General features: G+C 49.7%; 1 protein-coding gene across 3 annotated transcripts in view; it reads left to right on the top strand.

Annotated features, from left to right (window-relative positions):
• The first annotated feature begins 638 nt into the window (after nt 1-638).
• Nucleotides 639-23156, top strand: part of NRP2 (neuropilin 2) — an 88330-nt gene continuing 65812 nt past the window's right edge. For all 3 annotated transcript variants that reach the window (XM_017837834.1, XM_017837828.1, XM_017837842.1), the window contains exons 1-2: nt 639-793; nt 12519-12696. In XM_017837834.1, coding sequence (XP_017693323.1) covers nt 721-793; nt 12519-12696 — 251 coding nt within the window. In that variant the 5' untranslated portion in view covers nt 639-720. The remainder of the gene's footprint in view (nt 794-12518; nt 12697-23156) is intronic.

Below are 23156 nucleotides of genomic sequence, written 5' to 3'. Positions count from 1 at the left end.
CTGCTCTGGCAGGCGGCTCTGGCGGAGGCTCGGCGCTCCTGGGTCTCGGCCGGCAGCGGCGGAAGCCCGCGAGCAGGGACAATCCTTGTCCTGATGCTCCCCCATCCGACAATTTCTGGGTGTCTCCCTTCGCACAGCCGGCTCTTTTGCCGTTATTTCCATCGGGTTTGGTTCCTGCCTGCGCTGCGGGGATGGAAGGGGCCCGGCGGCACCCGCGGACGGCAGCGCAACCGGGACGCGCCCGGCTCCCCGGGGCCGCTCCGCGCCCCGCGCTGCCCCCGCGCCGGCGCTGCGGGGCCCCCGCGGTGTCCGCGGGCGGGGCGGGGGGGGGCGCGGGGGGCGGTGCCGGCGCTCGGCGCTGACAGCCACATGCCGCCCTGCCTGAAAAGGCTGCGAGGCGCCGGCGGGGAGGGAGAGGAGGCGCAGACGGCGCCCCAGCCCGCACCGCCGCCGCCGCGCCCCGGGGGATGCCGAGGCGCCGGCCCCGCGGGTCGCCCTAGGGGAGAGGCGCTCCGCCGGCACCGCCCGCCCCGCAGCCCCGGCCCGGGGAGCGTTGCCGCCCCTCGCTGAGCCCCGCCGGAGCCCCTCGCCAGTGGGGCGCCCACGCGGGGCGCGGCGCGGCGCGCCCGGGGTAGGGAGGCGAAGCCCGGCCCCGCAGCCTCGGGTCGTGTGTTGTGGGTTCGGTGGTGGTTTTTTTTTAAATATAATTTGTTCCGAAGGATGGATACGTTTCTTCTCGCGTGGGGATTTCTAGGGCTGTGCTTGCCCGCCGCCGGAGGCACGGCAGAGACAGGTAAGGCGCCCTCCGGGACGAGGGATGTTCCCAGCTGCGGGTGGGCGAGGGAACCCTTCCCGTCCGCCCAACTTTTGGGTGCCCGGGCGCGGTCTCGGGCGCAGGCATAGACGCTTTGCGTGGGAATAAATTTAGGGAATACATGAAGGATTGGCCGCACCACGCAGCTTTCGCAGCTTGGGTTTTGGGGGGTATCGTGCGTACGGCGGGGCGGGGATGCCGCAGCCCCCTGGTAAAGCACGCAGCGGTTGTAGCCGCGCGGCTCCTATCGCCCGGCGTAAGGGGCGAGGGGACGGAGCCGCATTGGAAAGTTGCGTACTGGTTTGGTGGGAGACTGCGGGGAAGGGTGGGAAAGCAGTAGGGACCAGCCGCATCCCGGACACCCGCATCCGGATGTTCGCGTCCGCGTGCCCGGTTGCAACCTCGGGAAACTTTAGGTGAGAAATCAAAATCATCTGGTAGGGAGCAGGCAGCCGGAGCCATGCAGGGCTGCGCTGGGAGCGGGCGAAGCTTAGCGGTGGTGGCACCCTTCGGGCAGCCCCCCCGGGAACGGCTGCCCGCAGTACGTGCGGGACCTGCACTTACTTTGCAAACGCCGGGCTGTCCCGGGACCAGGCGGTTTCGTGTCAGGTTTTGGGGCGTGAGTGTGTTTTTTCTGGTCTTCGCTGAAGAGCTAGGCTGGGCTGTCAGGAGGCGCTGGGATGAAGCCCCGGTCTTTGCGTTGATTCGGCATGGGGACAGGAGAGGAGCAGGCTGAGGCTGGGCCCTGTGCTCCCCGGACACTGGCTTTGTGTCTGGCTAATGGGGGCAGCGGGGTCCCGACCTGGAGTAGTCCCTAGAGGAAAAGGATATGCCGTCCACTGCTCTCTGGGGGCTAGTTCTGCGCTCAGCAGCCCAGGAGCTTCCTGGCAGGACGGTGGTGCCAAGCCAGCAGCTGCTGAGCTGCGGCTTTGCCTTCCCGTTAGTCGGGGCCTCGGGACATGGCTCAGGGCCCTGAGCCGCGGTCTGACCCGAGCAGTGTTAGATGATGGCAGTGCGGTGTGCTTTCTCCTGCCTCTCTGCCTTCTGCTGCCCCGGAGCTCCGTGGCCAGCAGCTCCCCCTTGACAAGGGAAGTGGGAGAGTCTCTGTTGCCTGAGAAAATCCCTCTCTTCTGCAGCAGCGAAGCACAGACGTTCCCGACACACATTCGCTTGCCCGTTGGCATCACCTCGTTCCTTATGGTTATAAAGGAAAGAAAAAATCCCATCTTTTGTTCAAGTGGGAAAACAAATAGGCACTCGATGGGATGAAGAGAAAGGACAGTGTCCTAGGAGGCACTTGCTGAGTGCAACAGTCTTTTCAGAGGGCCCTTGTTGCAGTGTCTGGTCTACTGGAGTGGGTTTTGTGCTGTGGCAGATCGGGCTGTAACCTGAAGCTGGCTCCTGAGGGTGCACTGGACAGCCTGGCTGCGATCCCTTTGGCTGCTGAGCTCGAGTGTATCTCTGTCCATCCGTGCACCTCCTTATATCTTGGAGTGAGTCCGGCATCAGGACTTCTAACTAGGAAGGGTTTTATGAGCCAACCACATCTCTGAGGCCATTCAGTCACTGTAAGAAGTGTTTATTTGAACGCGGGGTTTTCCCGGCTAAGCAGAGCATCACATGGTGTTGGAGCCAGCAAGGAAGTTGTCTCCCTGCGGCTGACACCAGCGGTTGTTTGCCGAGATGTTGTGTGGCTGCAAACCCGGTCAAATGACTTTGTTGCCAGCACAGCGAGCAAAAGTACGGGGTAATGGGACGCAAACCTCGAACAGGCTACACTCAGCTCCAGTAAATTAGCCAGCCTAGGAAGGAAAACATGCCAGAGGTAGAAGGATTTATGTTTCAGTCTGGTGTATCTGAAAGCCTTCCCCCATTATGAAAGTCCCTCTTTAGGTTCCCTAAGGGAGGTTAGTAGAGAGGGGAGACGTTTTTAATAGACAATAATATGATAATCCACATGGAAAAAACCCTCATGCAATATTTCTATAGTAAGAGATAAACAGGGCAGCTGCCAATTTGTATGTAGCCAAGCAAACCCTGAGATAACCATGGAGGAGAGTGGGTGGGAGACCCGGGAAGATAAATCTGAAGGCTGGATGGCTGTGTGTTATTCATTTTCCCGTAAAAAGAAATGAAGTAAGAAAGTAACAGATTTGAGTGACCCAAGTACTGAGCCGTTCAGATGATGTTTATGCAGCTCCGAGCAAAGCTCACTCTGAAGCCTTCCAAATAGTTTACTTAAAAGCTAGTATTTTTAGTCATTACTTAGGAGATGTAGCAAGGTGGGGAGGGGGACCAAAACAAATTGCTGCCAAGCAGGCTCACGGCCACACATACAAACATGCACACACACACCCACGCAAGCATTGAGTGTAGTGCCTTATGCCCGTGTGCTATTAACTCAGCTCTTACTGGGAACAAAAGCTTTTTTAAACTAGGAATCAGATAATTGTCAGGAACATCGCTGAAAACGACTGATACAAGCTCAGTGAGGGGCTCTGACCCAGGTTAGGATGGTGCATTTTGTTTTCCTAATTTTACTGCTGCAGAAAATCATGGTGTGTGGTATCTGGAGTGACAGGCATGCGTATTGGTCCCAGAGGGCTCTACAGAGGTGCTTCTCATCTCCTTGCCGTGCTCCTTCTGCCCCCTCAGCCTCCTTCCCAGTACCTACTCTGTTTGGTACCTCATGCAAGGCTTAGAAGGTTAAAATGAGAAAGCAACCCGCTTTGCTGGGCCCGAGAAGGCAGCGCTTCCCGTCCCAGCAGCATGCTGCTCCAGGCAGGGGGTGGGTTGGTTTCCTAGCAGAAACCTCCAGTGCCGCCAGGCTCCAGGACATGGTGGCCTTGTACTGCAGATAGCCTGAGAGGAGAAAGCATCCTTCATGGGGTTTAGGAAGCTGTCAGGTTCAGATAAGGCTGGGATCCTATCCTGTGGGACCCCCAGTTGTATTAATAAGGAAAAATTAATTTTTAAGCACTGGGACTGCTGCCAAATTATGTGACCTCTGACAGACCAGCTGTGCTAGGAAAATAAATCGTCTACATCTGAGACCCATGATCCTATCTGAAATCGAAATAGAAAAAAAGTTGTCATTTAGCCGTGATGGTTGGGGCAGATTGCAGCAGCCTGAGAGCAAACTGGAAGCTGCTAAACTTGCTCTCCATTGTGTGGTGAAGTCACCACCACTGTGTCCCCATGGGGTCTCGGGAATACAGTTGTCTAATCCGGGAAGTGTGCAGAGCTGATGTGCCTGCACACACCCAAGCTGGGACTGATGGTGTCAGCACAGAGGTGGGGGCAGAAGTGGGGTGTGAACGTTTCCAGCTCTATCCTCACTCTGTAACAGCCCTTTGACACATTTCTAATTATAATACACACACAGACAAAGAGGTAGCAGGGCTATTTTCAAAATCCCTGTCTACACCCTGGTGGAAACCGCAATACTAGCAACAACATAAATCAGGGCTGTTGCTAACAGTGTTGCACGCGGCTTAGCGCTACAGTAGCGTGGTTTTAATCACACTTAGAATCAAAGGGTCAGCCTGCTCCCTGTCTGAGCCAAATCGCAATCTCAGAAGGCCAAATCCTGAGCCGGGTTTGATGCTTGTGCAGTGAAAAGACACAAGAGTAGACACGGAGAGGTTTGTCAGCACGAGATCGGCAGGCACAGGGCCAAACACTTGGAATCACAACTTGGATCTGTAACCCTTTCTATGTGCAAGTGGTGCCCATGAAATGCATTGGGGAGGACAGCTAGGGTAATGCTGGGAGGTGCAGGCTCCAACCACAGCCTTGGTGAAGCAGCCGCTTCCCAAACAGGTCAGAAAAGGGGGTACAAACAGCAAGTTGGCATGCAGAATAGCCTGAAGTATTACTTGTAGGGCTGGATGGCTGTAGGGACTTTTTGTCTGAATGCTTCTTCCTCTTTCTTCATACTTGATGAGTCAAAGAAAAAGGGCTCCAGGTCTTTGAAACCTGCCGTCATTTCTCTCCGTGCATTTGAGACAAAGGCAGAACATCTGCCCAGCTGTTCTGGTGGGTCACCCCTAGCTGTGAAGTGCTGTCTGTGTAGGGCTTGTACAGCTGCCTTTCTCTATGTCTCTCCTAGGCAGATGGTGAAGCCAAAAGGACGCTGTCCTTTTACTCCGCTTACGTTTTGTTGAAAGGCTCCTTTGGGCCCTGGTTTTTAAAGGATGTGTGTGAGAAGAGGAGGGAGGAAAACCCTACTCCCTTGTGCATGTAGACACATACACACACACAGTCTCCCTGGTTTCTTCTCTTCATAGGCTTACAGATCTCTACCTTTCCTCTTTCACACAGAGGCCCTCCAGTTGGGGAAACTGCCTTATTGCCTGCCACACACACATGGTTCTGCATCCTTCCCTTCCCTGCACTCTCCCTGACACACCCAGAGCCCCTCAGCAACTTTCTCCCTCATGCGCACCCCCAAGCTTGTTCCTACTTTCCTCTCTTTCTGTTTTACTGCTGAATATGTGTTCAGCAGGTAACAATGTGTTTAAAACACTTGCCAGAATTGCACTTGCCAGAATATGCAATGAGTTCGGTGCTAGTAGTGAGGCTCAGCAGTAGCTGGATTTGAGCAAGCTGTCAAAAGGCCGAAGCCACTGCTGCTCAGCAGCGTGCGTGAAGGGAGCTGCGATGGGGCTCTCCCCAGGTGGCTCCAAAGGTGCTGCTTCCCCTCCTGTCCCGTCCGTGGGGCTGACTGCAGCCAAGGCGCCAACAGGGCCCCTGGGAGGAAGGGCCAAGCTAGGGGTGTTGTGGGATTCAGAGGGGCTCTGCCAGTTGCCTTGGGAAGAGACTGGAGTAAACTGCCACTGCCTGGTGGGGAAAAGCAGGATTCAGTTTCAGAGTGGATGAATGTCAGGACCCTGACAGATGACTCAAAGTGAGGAAGCTGTGAGGGTGTGGGGAGAGATGAGATAAGCTTTTTTTTCTTCTTAGAATTTTTGTAATAATAATACTAATTAGTATTTCAGAGGCATTGAACACCTTTCATCAAGCCTGAAGCTCTTTAGAGAGGAATCCTAGGTGAATCTTTTTTTTCATGTGTGCTACTAGAAATGTCTCTTGTCTCCATGGCCCTCAAACCAGTCTGTTATTGGCAGCATTCACAGGGATGGCTCAGCAAACTGTTTCATCTTCATATTTTTTTCGTAATGTATCCTATAAGGTAGGGTGGCAGGCTGCCATGCAAAAAGCCTTCAAGCTTCCCTGAATCTGCTTCCCTGCCCACAGTATTGGCGAGTTTTCTTCAGAAACTGCCTGACCTGCAGCTTGAAGGTCTCCTAAAGCTGCCACCTCTTCCTGGGAGATGGCAGTGTGTTTCCATGAGAGTTCAAACCCTTGGGAGCCTAACACTGAGGCAGGAGAGGCAGGAAGGATTTCTCCAAGTTCAAAATGCAGTTATCCTCCTCCCTTGCATATGCACGCACACACTTGCATGCTCTCTGGAATGATTACTGGAGCAGCCAGGAGTTGTAATTCTAGACCCACCAATTACATTCGCAGGCAAGCTGGGAGAATTGTGTGCACATGTATCTATATAAGGCTAACACTATTAAGGTGGTTGCCCTATTGGAATTGCATTTGTCTGTGATATAAGATGACAAATAATAAAGTTAGTGAAGGTGGCACCATGTAAAAACAGGATATAAAATCTCATCAAAGATAAAAGAGAAGGGGTGGACAGGATGGACATTTAAAGGTCAAGGTTGTCACTGGCTCAAGTGGTACAAAGTGATGTCAGCCCCTGGAAGGCTGTCCAGAACCGCAAGGGTGGAAATCAGCTGAATTCCGGTGATTTCAAAGCGAATTACCTGGATTTGCATGCAGGATTTGGCCCTCTCATTTTCCACGGTGAAGCTTGAGTAGGTCTCTATTTCAGGTTTCCACTTAATTCTTTTGTGGATTAACATGGCAAAAAAAGTGCAGGTATCAGAAGTCTCCAAATCTCCTCCTCTCTCTTCCCTGCTTCAACACTCTCTTCTTTAAAAATAATTTAAAATGTTCCGTTTTGCGAAGGTTCACAGCTAAAATGTTCCATTTGGTGAGCTTTTCGGCATTCCCCTTTCACTGCTGTCCAGCACTATAAAATGAATATATTGCATCCCTTCCCAGTTGCCTTAGGAAGCAGTCAAATGGTTGCATTCCTCAACTGATGGATTGGCGCGTTCCTTTCTTGCTTAAGCCCAGTCAGTGTTTTTATGAGCTTGTCTCGTGACAGGCTTGAGACACTTCGAGCTGAACAAAATCCTAGTTCAAATCACAAAAGGAGTCTTTAAGTTCTGCTTTGCCATGCCTCTACTTTTAAGTGAAATTTTAGTTAAACTGGTAAAAGTACTCAATGAAATGTTCAGGGGACTTTCTCTGGTTGTGTGAAATCCCAAGATGTGGATGTGGGTAGTGTTCTGGAATGAAATGTGCGTGTAAGTGCTTTGTGTTGTTTGGGTGTGTTTGTCCATTAATTTGTTCAGGAAGCCTTTGAAGCTTTATCTTACAATCCAAAGCAAACACGCTTCTGCTAAAATGATGTATGCTACTGGGGATAAAATAACTAATCTCATTAGCTTCCTCTGCACTGTGTCTCTCTCCTTGGCCAATTGCTAAGCAGTATCATTTATATCCAGGGGCTCATACAAAAGTTGTATGCCTCATGCAAAAGTTGTGCCATGTAGTTTGGGGCGAGAGCCTCTGCCATATTAGCTGTGTCCAGCCAGGGTCAGAGCTCAGAGAATGAGGCAGAATAAACATTAACGGTAATGAATCCTTGGCAGAAGAGGTCTGTTTGTCTCCTCCATACTGGGATTTGGCAAAGTGCTTGGACACACATGGACCTTGAAAAACTCTACCTCTTGAAGAGCTGTTTTACTCTAACTGGACTGAAACACAGGGTTTCCTGCACAAGGGCTCAAGCCAAGTTCAGCAGCTCTGAGAGCAGTGGGTCATGCATGCCAGGACCCATATTTTGCTTTGCTGTTGGAGGGTTGGCAGGGCAAATCTCCTCTGCCCAGTGCTGAATCCTGGGACACGGAAATCTTGTGCATTGGTTGAATGAGAGTGTGGAGCTGGGCTGGAGGGCCTCGTGTGGGGAAGAGAAGTGACAAGGTTAGCTGGTGCATCTGCCTGCTGTAGAACTCACAGGGTCTCTCTCCCTTGCTCCTTTGCTATCCTCGAAGGCTGCTCTTTTCAAGCAGCACAGTGATGCTGCTGCTTGCTGCTAAGGCATCCAGAACACCTTAAGTTTTGTGCACAGCCCTGAATGACATCCCAAAGTAAACTGAACTCAGCGGATTAAAACATGTGATAGTTTTGTGCTGGACACTACAAGCTCTGAGAGGCTGTAGTATGTGTGTTTGTTGTGAAACAGACCTCTCTGGTGATGATTATTTTTGTTACAGGCAGAGTTGGCTTTAGTTTCTGTGTGGAAGGTCCAACAATAACAGTGAGCCCTGCTCTCCTGGGGTGAGGAAAATTCAGAGGGGTTTAATCGGCAGGAAACTTAAGTAGGAGAATGCCCTGCTCCTAGCCCAAGGTTTCAGCATGCACCTGATGAGCTGCAGAGCTGAAAAAACCCAAGTGTGGGTGAAGGTTCCTGGGGTCTGGCTGTTATTTTTTGGGTCCCCTGAGTGATGATTGCTTGTTGCTGCCTAGGGGAGGCAGGAGGAGACTTCATCAGCCTGGGTGTCTTCAGCAGTTTAGGGCAGAGAAAGAGGTGTCTGCCCCTTGCAAAGGTTGAGGAACTCAACTGCTGATACCCTTCTCCACGGGAAACTTTGGAGTTGCTCACTGTACACTGCAGCATTTGCAGGAGTCCACCCCTTGTGAACTTCTCCAGGTCTTCTTTTCCCATCCCTATGGCTTGGTTGTCATCATCTGGTGTAGTTACCCTGTTGAAATGGTCCTGCAAGGAGAGGGTTGCAGGGATGAGTTATGTGGTGATCCTTAACAAAAGAGGGGATCTGCAGATCTTCCATCCTGAACGTAGCCTGCTCCACCACTGCCTGGGAGTGTCAACCTCCATAGCCTCCATTGAGGAGCCCTGCTGCTCTCCTGTGGCCTTGCCATTAGCACAGAACTTCACTGGCCCCTCCACTTTGCGGACTGGCAGGGGCTCCAACAGTTTGCTTTCAGTGCCTACATTTTGCTTACTGAGCAATGGGATGTCCCACGCACCTGGCAGGCTTGGCTTGTACTTCAGAATTTAATTTTAATTTTATTAAGTGAATTCAGGGCTGGCAAAAGCTACCAGAGCCCATTAGCTATGAAGCACGTCTTGCTTCCAGAGCATACAGTCGGAGTCGTAGCCATGGCACTCACTCTCTACTGTGTACTAAATAGGCTATATTTTATACAGAAAGACAGTGGTTGGCATTACTGTTGAGGCAAACCCTTTGCCCATCAGTGGGCATAGTGATAGACTTTTTTATTGTTGTTGTTGTTGTTGTTGCAAGTGTTCATCTGCTGGATACCAGTGAGTCAAAAGAGGAAAGGCCTGACAGAACAATTACAGAGATATTAAAGTCATTTTGCCTCTTCAGATAATTTTAAGAAGCCCTGGCTTCCCCGGTATGCTTTTGTGCTGTACTAAAGTAGCCCCTTTCATTTCTCTGGATCTTCCTGTGGATGGATGAATGAGAGGACAAAATCTGTTCCTCTCAGTGATACAGATAAGCTTTCCTGCTGGCAGGAGACTTTCCCTGCTTCAGAAAGATGGTGACATATTCCTGGTGGTATCTGAACACCTGAGGGATGTGGCTGGTGTTCCTGTTCACTCAGTGGTTTCACCTTCTTGTCCCATTTTGCTGGAGAGATCTCAGTTCCAGAGAGCTGGGCTCTAGCCCCTCTCACTCAGGCTGTCCTCACTGGCACCAATGCTTTGATTGGGCACCAAGCTGACTTGAAATTAGGATCAAGCCTAGGGTTTTCCTTAGCTTGGTCCTGCTGCACTGTGATGGCCTTGGAGGGTAAGGGAGAAGTTTCAAGGTCAGTGTAAAATTCTGTTTCTACTCCTGAGTTCATTTGTTAGGGAAGAGCTAGAGCAAGCTGGAGCCTGACACCTCTGTTAACATGGCAGTTCCCCTCCAACTGGTTGAGTTGCAAGGGCTCACAGGGTATTCACGGTATCCAGTGTGAGTAAGGGGCTAGCAGCTTCTGAATGGGGGGTGATGTTGGTGGTATCAGCCTAGCGGGTAGCATGTGTGTGAAAGCTGGAGAGACAGGGAGGGGATGATGAGGTGTGGAAGGATTGACTGTATTTTCATTGTTTCGAGACTTTGCCCTTTCCAAGAAAAATAATCTGCAGCTTGAATATTTTTCTTTGCTGGAGGGGGTGGACATGTGTGCAAACGAGGTGTGAATTTTTATGAGAAGGTGTGAAAGTGCGCACATGAGTGAAGTGTGAATTACACGTCTATTTGTACATTGATGTCAACAAGTCCGTGAATTTCTTCTTTCCATATGAATGTCTCTTTCTCTCTCTCCCTCCAAACCCACATAGACACGTGTGGGCAAATATGCCTTGCTGAGAGAAGCGATTTGTGCAAGAACGTAGGTTTGTAAATGTTTGTGTGTTGAGCAAGCTCTCCTGTGGAACAAAACCAGATGTTTTTTGGTATTCTCAGCTCATCGTGGCAGTGTTGTGATTTTTCCTCTCATATTTTTCAGGATACTTGCAGGATTATTTTAAGAAAAAAGGGAAGGCTGCAGAGCTGCCTTTGGGTGTGTGAGAAGAAAGTTATTTTGAAGAAAGAATGTGTTAGAGGGCATGAAAAACATGGAGAAAACTGAGACAGTGCTTTTTCATGTCAAAGGAAGCCTTGCTGCCCCATGAAGGGCCCTCCTGTTGCCCTTTTTTTCACACAGGACACGTGCATTTTCTGCAGGCAGCGTACAGGCAGCAGGTTGTTTATTTAAAGTGCTTTTTTTTTTTTTGAGGAAGCGTTACCGCTGAGGGGTCCTGCCTCACTCCTGCTGCTCGCCTTGGCTCTGGCAAGAGGTAGTCTGAAGGCAGGCTGGGATGTCCCTACTGAGAGTGGGTGGACTTGTGACAATCTGCCAGGGGACACCCCTGGGGCCTGTCACACCCCATGGCAGAGGAACAGAGCCAGACCCGCAGCATGGGGTTTAGCCCATATGAGTCTGCACCGCTCTGCTTTTCCAGGGTCATTCTGGGGCTTTGTAGTGAGTGAAAGGACTGGAACATCCTGGAGGACCAAGGCAGTGGGGAGCACTGTGGAGACCCTTGGCTCACAGAGCTGATGGGATCTGGATTGTGTGGTTACTCTCCTACGCCAAGAGTGATGCTTCTCTGTGCCTTGACTCCCCTGGGGGTTTGGGAAGTGCCTCAGGCTCCATCTGAGAGCACGCACATGTGTGCTTCGGGAACACCCACTCACACCCTCTGTGCATCCTGAGTCCTCTGGGGCTGTGGGGAAGCTGAGGGGACAGCCTCACAGTGCAGACAACCCACGAGGGTTTGCATCCCGTATTATACCCCATTACTTATTGTCAGGGAGGGGAAAGACTTTCCACAACACAGGACCAGGGTCACCCTGTATGCCTGCCAGCCTGCCCTATGGAGGGACTTAGGTTTTTTTGGAGGTTTTGCCCATTTTGGTGGTTTTTGCCTGTTGTGCTGGGTGTGAAGAGGCAATGCTGTCTTCTGTGGGCAGCCCTTGAGCCTGCAGGGCTGTGGTGCTGGGACAGGGTGGTGGCAGGGGAGGGAGGCCAGCAGGAGCCCCATGGAAAAAGGGGCTTTGTTGGGATTTGTTGTGCTTTATCAAGTGACCCCATGATGCAGATTTTCCTCTCAGCAAGTAATACAGTAATAAATTTGATTTGCAGTGTTCATGAGATTAAATGTTTTTTTGATTATGAAATCACCCTCTAGAGCCTGTTCTAGCCCAAAGCTGAGAGAGCTTCCTCTGCTCACCATTGCCAGCCATTTGTGGGCTAGTCCCACAAAACCACCACTGCTGATTATCTGTGTCTGCAGTTCCAATGGCTGGATTTGCTTGCCAGGTTTCAGGAGGCCAGTCTGCTGAGATGGGTTTGTTGGGGCAGGCGGGTTGGGGAGGGAGAGCACAGCAAGTGGAGAGGGGCTGTCATGGGGCTGCAGGCTGGGACCAGGAGGGACAGATGCTGTCCCTAGCTCTGCCACACAATGTGAGTGGGCCTGGGCTCACCATCATCCCTGATGTGCCTCAGTTTCCTTCCCTGGGAGCAGCAAAGCTTTCTCCCCTCCTGCAGCTGGATCGCATTTTTCGTGTCCAAATTCTGGTGTCTCCTGAGGCAGCTGTGGGAGACTGCCACAGAGCAGCTTGCAAAGGAGGCAAAAGAAGGGATAAAATGAGGCAGCTCCAGATGATCTGATATCAATCTGTCTCTTACTTTATGGCTCAGTAATTGCCTTGGCAAGAGCATTCATTTCTCTTTTCTGGTCTGTGTGAAATGTGGTATGTAAGTGTGGCAGGAGGTGGAGGGGAAAGGCATATGTTTGTTCTGTAGAATAATTGTTCTTGCCCAGAGATTAATATCAAATATTAGAGTACCAAAGGGACGTCAATGGCCTGGAGAATGGTCTTTATCAGACCACCCCTGTCAGTGGTCTGGTGGGACCTGCTGTGTGCAGCTGATGCCCAGAACCTGTTTCAATGCCTTATTCTCTTCTGTGTCTCTGCAGCTCAGCCATGTGGAGGTCGCCTGAACTCCAAGGATGCCGGGTACATCACTTCCCCAGGGTACCCCAATGACTACCCCTCCCACCAGAACTGTGAGTGGGTCATCTACGCTCCTGAATCCAACCAGAAGATAATTCTCAACTTCAACCCTCACTTTGAAATCGAAAAACATGACTGCAAGTAAGAGCCTTCCTCTTCCTCTCTAGTACATAGCTACCTCCTCTTCCTGCTTTTGCCTAGTAGTATGGGTCTCATGCTTCCTTGCACTTGAAATCAAGCATCATCCTGAGCCCCCATAGCACTGCATTTCCTTGCCTTTCAGGAGCAAGAGCTGCCTCTGCTGAGTGTGAGGTTGTAAGATGCTGCTTCGGACTCATAGGATGATACGCTGGATAATTCTTAATTTACCTGATATAGCTTGAAAGCAAGAGCCAATTGGCTTTCAAGCTGACCTTGACTTTGGTTAAAAGGCTGCTTGTTTTTCTGTGTCAGAGTGGCCTCACTTTCCTTTTAAACCATGCTGGGAGAGCAGAGCAATTTCCTGGTTTGTAAATAGGCAGAGGTATGGCAGAGAGAACCCTGCAGCTGGAGACTGAGATTTGGGCCATGTAAGGCTGGAGGCTTGGGGGTCTGAGCTGTTTGGGCTGGATCTGACTTCCCAGAGTGCTTTTTCTGTTATGTTTGGCAAGCTGGGGGGTTGGGTTTGTTTGCTTATTTTCCTTTTTTTTTTCCTAAGAAGTGATTTAGAAACTAGATGTCCAGGAAAAACAATTAACAACTAGTAAAGAATAATTAATGGCATCAAAGGGCACTGTAAAAGGCGGAGTTAATAGCATGGTCTCGGTGGACATATAAACCTGTGTGTTTAATCTGGAATCCACAGACAACTGCAGGGATGCCTGACCATGAGGGAGCTTGGGATCTCCTAAAACAGCCTGACACAGCAGTCTTGCTAGACACACTGTTCCTGTTGATTAAAAGGGGGTTATATATGGAGAGGGAAACTGTTTGCAAGAAAGGACAGAGGGACAGAGGAAGCATTTATGGGGCTTCAGAATCAGTCCTGTGGTGAACAAAGAATTCAGCATGGGTTTGACGATTGATGTACTGAAGGTTATGAAGTGCAGAGCTGGATCCTCAGCTACCAAAAAATCAGCATAGCTCCTCAAACTCTAATTAAGGTGTACTGATTGATGTCATTGGGGATCTTGTCACCCCCTACAGATAGAGCTTGGGCTAATAAGGCTTTGAACACCATGAACTCTCCCTGAAGTCACTGTGTGTGCGAGGCGTTAAGCACTTTGCAGGATCAGGCCTGTGTATAAAGAGGAGATAAGGTAGAGAAAGACTTAATGTGGGCATAGATGAACACAACAAGGCCTTGCAGTGTATGTGAGAATGATGGTTGCCATCAGATTTTATTATTGTTTGCACAGGCTGAACTGCATAGCTTTCTCGTAGCTAATGCAGTTGCCCCAAATTCACAGTAATAAAAGCTTTATAGGCCTCTCTTTGCAGTCTGCAGAATATGCCATATGTACTGGCCAGGACAATGTTGTGTACAGGGTGGGGGTTGAGCTGGGCAAGAGGGATTCCAGCTTCTGCCTCTTCTGCCTGGTCTCAGGCAAGCAAAGCCAGGTTGGTCAGAGAGATGGAAACCCCCATGGCTGCCTGGTTTTTCTTCTACCTGGGGGAAGCTGTCAGTTTTCGCTCTGAGCATTGTGGACAACTTCTGCCATGTTTTGCTGCCTCTGAGAGAGCAGTGCCTGGTCCCAAGCTGCAGGTGATGTATGCTGGAGGACTGCCCCAGCACTGGAGATGTTGTCCCTTTGCTGCTTTCTACTTTACTGTGGCAATCTCCCAAGTGGCTGCTGTGTGGTCTCACCCTTTCCCTTTCTGTGTGTATGCACACGAGGAAGCCATTAGTGAAACAGGATTCATCCACTGTGCACTTGAGCTTTTGCTGGCCACAGCTGTGAGCTGAGAGTCAAGCTGTCTTAGGGTGCCTGCTCCCTCGAGCCAGCACTGCACAGGAGTAGGTTTGAAAGAGCTTCATGGGCAGTGCTTGATAGGAAGCATAACAAAACAATGAAAACAGTGTGTGATAAACACTGCCTGAAGGAAATGGGTAGGAGGGAGATTTTTTTTCCAAGTGATCTAGCAGAAGGAGACAAATATTAACACAGTGGAATGCTTGAGCATTAAGCAGTACTAATAGGTGACCATCTAGTAATAAATCTCATCTAAGTGTCAGAGGGTTTTTTATGAAGAAGCTAAGACCTCATTGCAGCTGCAGGTGGGAATCTTAACAGGAACAGGAGTTCACCATCAAAGACATAGTGTCAGGGCAGGGCTCTCCTTTTGACATCTCATCATTAATATAGAGCACATTCACACAAAGGTGACAGGCTGATGAACTTCATCGTGGCACTTAGACTGTGGGTAGACAAGGTCCTCCTGCTCTCATGTTGCTACCTGCCAGCTGTTGGAGCAACAGTGGGGCCAGTCTGTGCTTCCAGCTGCCAGAGGTAAACACCATAACCCTTCCTCTGTTGCTGCTTCTTTCAGCATTTCATTTTACCTTATTAGGGTAAAGTTTCTCCCTCATGAAGCATAACATTTACATTCCTAAAATCCATTCAAAAGCCTACAAAAATACCCGCAAAAGTCTTTTTAGTTTTACTGTGTCCCTTCTGGCTTTCCCTGTATCTGCTTTAGATTTCCCTCTGGGATAGGAGGCATTTCCTCCTGTGTTTTGTGCAGTGCCAGGCACCCTGGGGACGTCTGTGGAAACGTCAGTGATTTCCCTTCAGCCAGCAGCTGGCCGGAAGGAACTGCGTACCTGGTGCTGCCCAGATGCCAGAGCAGGAGCTGACTGCAGAGAGCAGCTTCAGCAGCCTAGAGGGTGGAAGCATCAGCCTGGGATGGATGCCCGAGGTGGCAGCCAGGGGTGGCTGCTCTGTGCTGCTTGTTGCTGTTGTTCTCTGGAGGCACATCTGGGCTTTTATTTTTAAGTTGTGTCCAGCTGCTTTAAGAAGTAACTGCACTCTACCACCACCATCATGAAAGAAGTAATTTGGTGTAATTGAAGCCCCAGAACATATCTCTCTCTCTCTTTCTCTGCACCTTATCTGTGCTCCAAGGAAGCATCTTGCTTTGGGATTTTCTCACTAGGTTAAGAAAATTGGCCTCCTTCTGCTGTTGTGACTGTTTTGCGCCAGCAGGGATCCCTGTTGCAGGGAGGGTGGGCATGCTGTGACAGGGAATATGGGATCCAGGCCATTGTTTGTGCTGTCCTGCAGCTGTGGGGCTACAGCAGTAATGACAGAGCCAAAAGGGAAGTTTGATGCTCCGATAAAAGATCTGCCGAACTATTCGGAAATAATTGTACCAGTCCGCTGCTTGCTATTTCTTCCTCTCTGTGCTGCAAGTGCAGCTGTTGCTTGGGTAGTGCAGCCCTGTGTCATCAGTATGTGTTCCCTGAACAGGGAAGTGTCATCCAGTGGAAAAGAGCATGCTGCTGCTGTGGTGAAATGTTTCCACTTCCTGTGTGGCATGGTGGTAGCTGGGCAGCCTTGTGCATGCCAGGGTTTATTTGTGATCCCAGGAGCGACCTGAACCATTTGCAATACGTGTGCAACAGGAGCAGCTGTCCCCCAGGTTGTGCAGCCATGTAGCTGAACTGTCCACTCTTTCTTAATTGCCATTTTGCTGTTCTGTCTGCGCTGCTTGCTTGGAAAATCTAAGTCAGAAACCGCAGCTATGAGTGAATCATTGCATTTATGACCAACCACCTTTTCCATTTGTGCCACCCTCCTGCTGCTGGTCTCTTCTTTGGACCACTAAAACCTCTGTCCTGAGAGGGAGGCTACTGACTACTGACTGTGCCACCCCCCGCCACACTCAGCTGACTCTGCCAGAGGATTAGGCTGGGCCCTGCTGCTGTTGAGTGTTGAGTGCTGGGATGTTGGTGTACACACACAGCAGAGCCACACTTCCTCCAAGCTGCAGTGGACACACTTGGGCTTCCTCTGCAAGCAGAAGACCTTTCAGCTGAGTCATAACATCTGCTCCAGAGGCACACTGTTGTTTTAAAAAAAGCCTGGCTGATAATCAGACCATGCCAGCAGGTTTTTCTGTAGCCATTTGCAACACATGCTGCAGCTGGGTTGCAGTTGGTGGGATCCCTGCCTGGGAAGGATTTGGGGGATCGCTGCCGTGGCTCGCAGCCCCCTCTGGTGGCACATGCAAAATGCTGGCAAAGGTTTCTGGAGACGGGGGCCAGTGACTCTCAAAACAGGCAGAAGATGGCAAGTTGGAAACAGTCTAGAGCTGCAGTCAGGCTCTTCCTCCTGACTTTGGCTCCCACTGTCAAGCCCTGAGGGTTTCCAGAAACAGGAACTGGGGCCACTGTAGTGAGGAAATTTTATGCAGTTGTCACTGTGACCTAATAAGTGCCACAGTGGTGCCGAGAGAGTTGAACTAAGTTCAGCATGTTGGTGGTGTGTGCTGGATACAGGGCAGGCATGCCAGGAGTTACCCCTGCTCCCAACTTGAAGGGCAGAGGGAACCAAGATTTGGCAGGGGGAGACAGCACACTTCTAGCGCCCATCTCACAGAGCACTGCCTGCCAGGGGACAGTGGCAGCAACACGCTGATGTTCCCATGCCATGGTACCAAGGGCGAGATGTGGCTCTGCCAGCCAGCGAAGGCCTCTTAGGGCAGCATGGCCATCTCCTGAGCTTCCAGGAAGCTGGGCACTGAAACAAAACAGCTCTGCAACCTTCCTAGAAAGCAGCAGAGATACTGGCTCAAATTCCTTGCTCAGGTGGTGGGGAGAGCTGCATCCGGACCCAGTGCCCACAGACAGGCAGGCAGCTGGCGGCCGCAGCATTCAGCCTGCCTCTCTTGCCATCTCCTTCAGACAAGAGCATAATATTGCAAGAAGCCATCCTTCCATCAGTGAAGGTTAAGAGTAGACAAGGCAGCAATTATGGACAGCTAATTAGTAAATGCTTTGAAAAGTATGCATAATTAGCTTATTAGTAAACATTTTAGAAACAATGCAGTTCATCTTGAGATTGGGAAAATGCTTGAAAAGGAGAAATACATTTGGAGCACTACAGAATGCCAGGGATTGGGGGTGTTCTTCACTAGGATGCAAGGGGAAGTGACCACATCTCCTGCAGCACTGAGGGAGTTGTTTAACTTTGCAGAGAGGGGAAGTCACAGATGAGATGCTAAGGAAGGCATTTGCTTGCTCATACATTTGTGGTATGGGTAGCCAGAAGCAACATTTCTAATGTACAGGAAATAATTTAGTCTGGGTAACATGACACTGCAGCTCAACTTGTCTTCAAATGAGCTTCTGCTGTTCTTTAACTCCATCCTGCATCCGTTGTATGGTTCACAATTCCCGTCAAGCCCAGGTCATTTTCCAAAATGGAACATCAATGAATGGGTTAGCTGTGACAGCATTAGACCAGACACGTGAGTTAACAGCTCAAAGCTGTTCACTTCTCTCTTCTGTTCTGCCCATCTCTGCTTGCTCTGTGGCTGTGCTTCTCTGTGCCCCAGAGCCTCCCTGCAGGGACAGACCAATTCCAGGCTCTGCAGAAGGTGGTGGCCCCAAATGCACTCTCGTGAGGTCTCCTGTGTCTCGCCAGTTCACTAACATCCGGTGCATAGGAGTCAGATCTCATTTTGCACCTTGTTTCCTGTTGGCATGATGACAAATTGAGGGCCAGCTGGTGACACTGGGAACAATAGCACTAGAGATAGAGACCTCTCCCCCTGCTTCCTGCTGTCGGGGGAGGAGCTGGTGGCAGTGGTGTCCTCACTTCTTAGCCTCTCTGTACAGCTAGAGAGGGAACAGGACTCCACAGCACCTGGAAAGGGAGCAAGCACAGGGCTGGTTGTGGTGATTCCTCACTAAATGGGTTTAGAATCCAGCTGAAAGTCTCAGAAATGTGTGCCTTTTTTGAGTGAACACTGTAAGCCACATTCCAGCTCTAAGCCCCTTGCATCTTTGCTGACCCCTGTAGCACAGATGCAATAGGATAGCAGTAGTGCACTCCCACTGAAATGGCCTGTTAACCGAAGTGTTGAGGTGCTCATGCTTTCAACAGAGCCTGAGGCCTTTGACTATCTTTGCAACAGTGCTCCAGCCCACTGTGTGACACCAGGTGATACCATTCGCAGAAGCTCATCCCAAACTGGTGGGTCTCAGGTGCCTAAATGTCTGTGGGGATATGAGTCTTGTTTACTTTTTTTTGTGTTGCACAGTGGGGTTAGCAGTGCTCTTCCATGTCATGGATTTACTGTCTGGATGCAGGAGTTAGAAGATTTAGTGAATGTAAGGAGAGTGCCAGAATGATATTTAATTTTAAAAAAAATTCCTTTTTTTTTTTAAGGACCAGATGCAAAGCTTAGTAAAAACAGTGTGAGGTTTTACATTGATTTATGTAAAACCTGTTTGCCTTAGCTAAATGGATATCATCCCTATTGTCAGGCTGTAACAGGGGAGTGGCAGACTCACCAGCAAATACCAGGTCTGGGAGTTGTGAGATTTGGGTTCTTCCCCTTCTCTGCTATTGATTTAGTATTCTTGCACTGGTGAATCACTTTAAATTCCCTGCTTTATAAAGAAGACCTGGGCATCTGCAGGCATAAACCCCAGTCTAGGTAGCAACAGTGCAATGCACACTCGCTTCCAAAGGCTACTGCAGCATCACACAGGAGCAGGTCAGAGTGCTGCAGACAGCAACTGGTTTGTTCCCAGCCTTTTCTGGCTAGGTGTGAATTCTGCACTTAAATATGAATGCAAAATAAAAAGAACAGACTGCGAAGAGCTGACCGAAAAACAGAAGAAATTTGTTTGCTTTTGGCCAGAGCTCAGCATAGAGCATATTTGAAGGAATTGGGTGAGGTTAGTTTTTAGTCTGAGGCTAGTTCTCTGTTTTCTTTCAATCAAGCAGCTGCACACCACCATTGAATGGCAATGTAATAATATGTTGCAAAGCACAGTCTAGTGATCCTGGAATTCCTTATAAGTTAATAGTAGTCATGGTCCACTAATGACAGCTAGGATGTTTTAGGCAACTGTCTTTGATATATCAGTTCAAACATACCATAGAAAGCTTTCCTTATGCTGGCTTAGTGAGTAGATCAGTAGATCATTAGAAAGAGTGAAAAACCTACAGGGGTTTTGTTGGGTTTTTTTCCTCCTGCCTCTGAATCCCAAGGAATTCTTGGGATCTACATACAGCATTGCCGAGCAATTACAGCAGTTGTATAGTGTTGTTTTAAAGTAACACTGGGTCAGGCGCGGAGATGTTATTGTTTAATGAATTCTAGAAGCAGAGCCTGAAGTAGTGGGGTCTGAGAGCAGAAATCCTATGCTGAAGTATCCGTCCTGTTACAAATGGCACAGAAACTGACAGGTTGGCTGCTCCATGTTTGTTCTGTGACTGCCCCAAATGTCACTTCTTGAAGCGGTACAGAAGACACTGTGGTCGGTGTGAGGAAGGGTGCACCCCTTTTTTGAGGTGGAATTCCCCTTTCCTGAGACAGGCAGCGCTCGCTCACTGGTGGTGGGAGAGCCCCTGTGCTCAGCCTCATGCCTGCCGAGGCCGTGCTGCGTGCAGGGTGTTTGCATGGGAAGTGCTCATTGCGTTAGAAACCTCCAGGGAACCCTCAGAGCTGGGGTTGTTGATGGATGTTCAACAAGGAATAGGGCCCTCCCCCCTCCACCAGCAGCATGAGAGTTTGAGGCATGTGCTCAGCTTCCTTCCTCCTTTGTAAATGTTGGTGTGAGGTTTCATTTACGTTGTTATTTTGCAGTGAAAAGGGAGGTGTAATGACTGTCTCTTTGGTAATACTGATATTTGGCTGATAATCATGGGCAGGAACAAGGTCTGGGATCTCCATCAGCAGAGAGGACTGACTCACCATTGATCTATGTTCACTGCATCTTGTTGAAGTTTTTTGACCCATTTGATTTCTTAGGTTTTCTTTTGTGAAAACCCTCTGATTTTTCTGCCGTTCAGGAGCAAAACATCTTTCTGTGTCTTTAAATATGGCAGATGGGGATTTCTTCAGATGTCCAACAACTCAATTGAAGGGGACCTCAGGAGACCTCTCCCCTTCCCTGTCCCCCTTCTCAGCCTGTCTTTTCATCTGCAATCTGGAGATGTAAGGGCTATAGTAATAGAGTGTCAGAGGAAGTAATTGATTCATCACAAGCTGAGAGAGGAGTCTGTTGCCTTCGGTGTCAATGGAGCTGAACCACAGCCTGGAAGGGTGAGGGAGGCTTGTAAACACTCCATGGCTGAGCTGGCAGGACAAAGCAGACACACTGCCACGGCTGAACGGGAGGGTGACACAAAGGGTTGCTTGAAAGAAAATCTTTCTGAACAAAGCAGTGGCAGGGCCCTTGTTTGTGGGAGAAACAGGGATGGGATGGTCCCATCCTCGTGTTCTCAGAGCACATTAAGGAGAAAAGCTACCAACCAGCTTCATGCTGCATCCCACTCTCTTGTCTCTGTCTCCCTCTTCCATCTTGGTGTGGCTGCCTCTCTGACCTGCTGTCCCAGGCAGGGCTGAGCTCACCTCAGGGGTACCAACCAGCCCCTGCCAGTGGCTATTTACTCCCACATGCCCAAATAGGTATTGCTGCCTCTGAGAACCGTGTGGGAGGTCACTGCTGCTGCAAAAGCACAGCAGGGTGTGGCATGCGCATGGCAGAGCGCTTGCCCTCCTCCAGGCATTGATTGTGCTCAGAGCCTTGGCGCTGCTGGGTTTAGGTGGCCACTGAGATGCAAGTGCTCATATTTTGAGGGGAGAAAGGGTTAGGAGGTGCTGTGCTAGCTATATAGTATTCAAGGAGGAATCAGCAGATTTGGTGTGCTGTTTGCCTCAGAAACTGCTCTTACTGCAAGCTGGCATGGTCAGCTTGTGGAAGTGCTCAAATAGTGGAGACTGAAGGCCAGTCTTGGTGGCAAAGCTTTACTTGCTTGTGCGTCAGCTAAGGCAGGAGCTGGGCTGTGACAGGCTGTGTCTGAGAAAATGTGGGGTCAGAAAGCCACCCCGTGGTCGGCCAGTCCCAGGGTGACCATCACTCATTAACGAGGGATGTAGACAGCCAGGAGAGTGAGGGAGGGCTGGTCAGGTCTCTGTTCTTACAACCTCCTTTATACAACTGGTGCTTAACGAGGTGTTTATTTCAGTTTTGTGCTGAAAAAAAAGCCAGTGCAAATGAATGCTAGTGGAAAGCCCAGCTACAAAGCTCCCATCTAATCCCAGTTTTTACCATCTCTTTTGTTCTTCGATGCATGTTGTGTCTAAGCCCTTGACTGACACTACGCCATCGAGGTGTGATGGGATATCACTTGCTCCTCTGGGAACAGGGCTGCACAGCAGACCATGTGAGAGTTCCCTAATACTCATCAGCACCCCAGACCTTCAGCTACCAGGGCCAGCCTGGCCCAAGCTCATCTCCATCCATTACCTGGGCTGTTGGGCACTGGATTCCATCAGGAGAGGGAAACCTGTTCTCCCCACTGCAAAGCGAGCAAAGTAAGCATTTGCCCCTGCCCTCTGCCTGCTCTGCTGCTTTTCGGCAGTAAATTCTCCTTTTATGGTTGTTATTGGTGATCAAGTGCCTGTGAGTAGTGACAGTAAAATGACATAGAAACCAAAGTCTAATTTTTTCCACAGATGGATTGTAGCAGAAGGAGAAAATTGCAAATGCATTTTCTCAAGTGTCCTGCATTTTGGGGTATGAAAGGGTTGTGAGTTGCTTCAGTTCCCTTAGAGCAGCAACAGAAGGCAGAATGCCATGGAAAGGGGGCTTATTCTTACCATGCTTTATATATTTTATTCCTGATTTCACCATGATTTCCCCCCCCCAATGAATACCAAAGACATATTGCAACAAAAGGCCCCTGTAGCTAAAGATAGATGTGTGAGGAATTTATAGAGATGGTTTTGGAGACAGAAATAAAATTAAACAGCCATGTGTAACTCCTGAACAACAGCCTGCAGAAAACCCCCGAAGTGCACATTAGCACATCTCTTTTTTCTTACATAACGAAAGGTTTTCCAGACATGCCCCAGATGAGAGCACTTCTCTACTCCAACGCGCCTTTCCACAACAATCTGGCAACACCACTTGAAGAAGGCAGCCTGGGCATGAACGGCAAAGAGCGGGGGAGCCTTTGCTCTCCTGTCTCAGGGGAGGGCAGCAGCATGCTAGGAGCTGAAATTCCCTCCTGAATCAGAACTTGCCACAGGAGCAGTTTACAGCTATGTTTTATTCCTCCCTTTGCCAAATGTATTTTGGCTACTTTTTTTCCCCTGTGCTTAAGTTAGCAGTAACTGCTGAAGGACTTGCCATCAGCGGTGCTTGTAAGGGGGTGAAAACAACTACCCAAAGAGTATAAATAGAGACTATTTGTAGTTTTCATTTTTTGTCTTCAAGGCATTTTTGAAGAAGTTCTCCAATCTGATAACGTTATTTTCTCTCCCTTTCTCTAGTTTTCTTCTCATTTTTCCTTTTTTTTCTATTTTTTTCTTTTCTCTTTGACTGGATAACTGGATTTTTTTCATTTCTCAGAAATTCTGGTCAGATTTTTTTAAGA

This window comes from Lepidothrix coronata, unplaced genomic scaffold (genome assembly GCF_001604755.1).
Source record: "Lepidothrix coronata isolate B3197 unplaced genomic scaffold, Lepidothrix_coronata-1.0 Scaffold7, whole genome shotgun sequence".
Taxonomy (NCBI): Eukaryota; Metazoa; Chordata; class Aves; order Passeriformes; family Pipridae; genus Lepidothrix; species Lepidothrix coronata.
The sequence above is the reverse complement of the archived record's forward strand: the minus strand, read 5'-3'. Positions and strand labels throughout refer to the sequence as shown.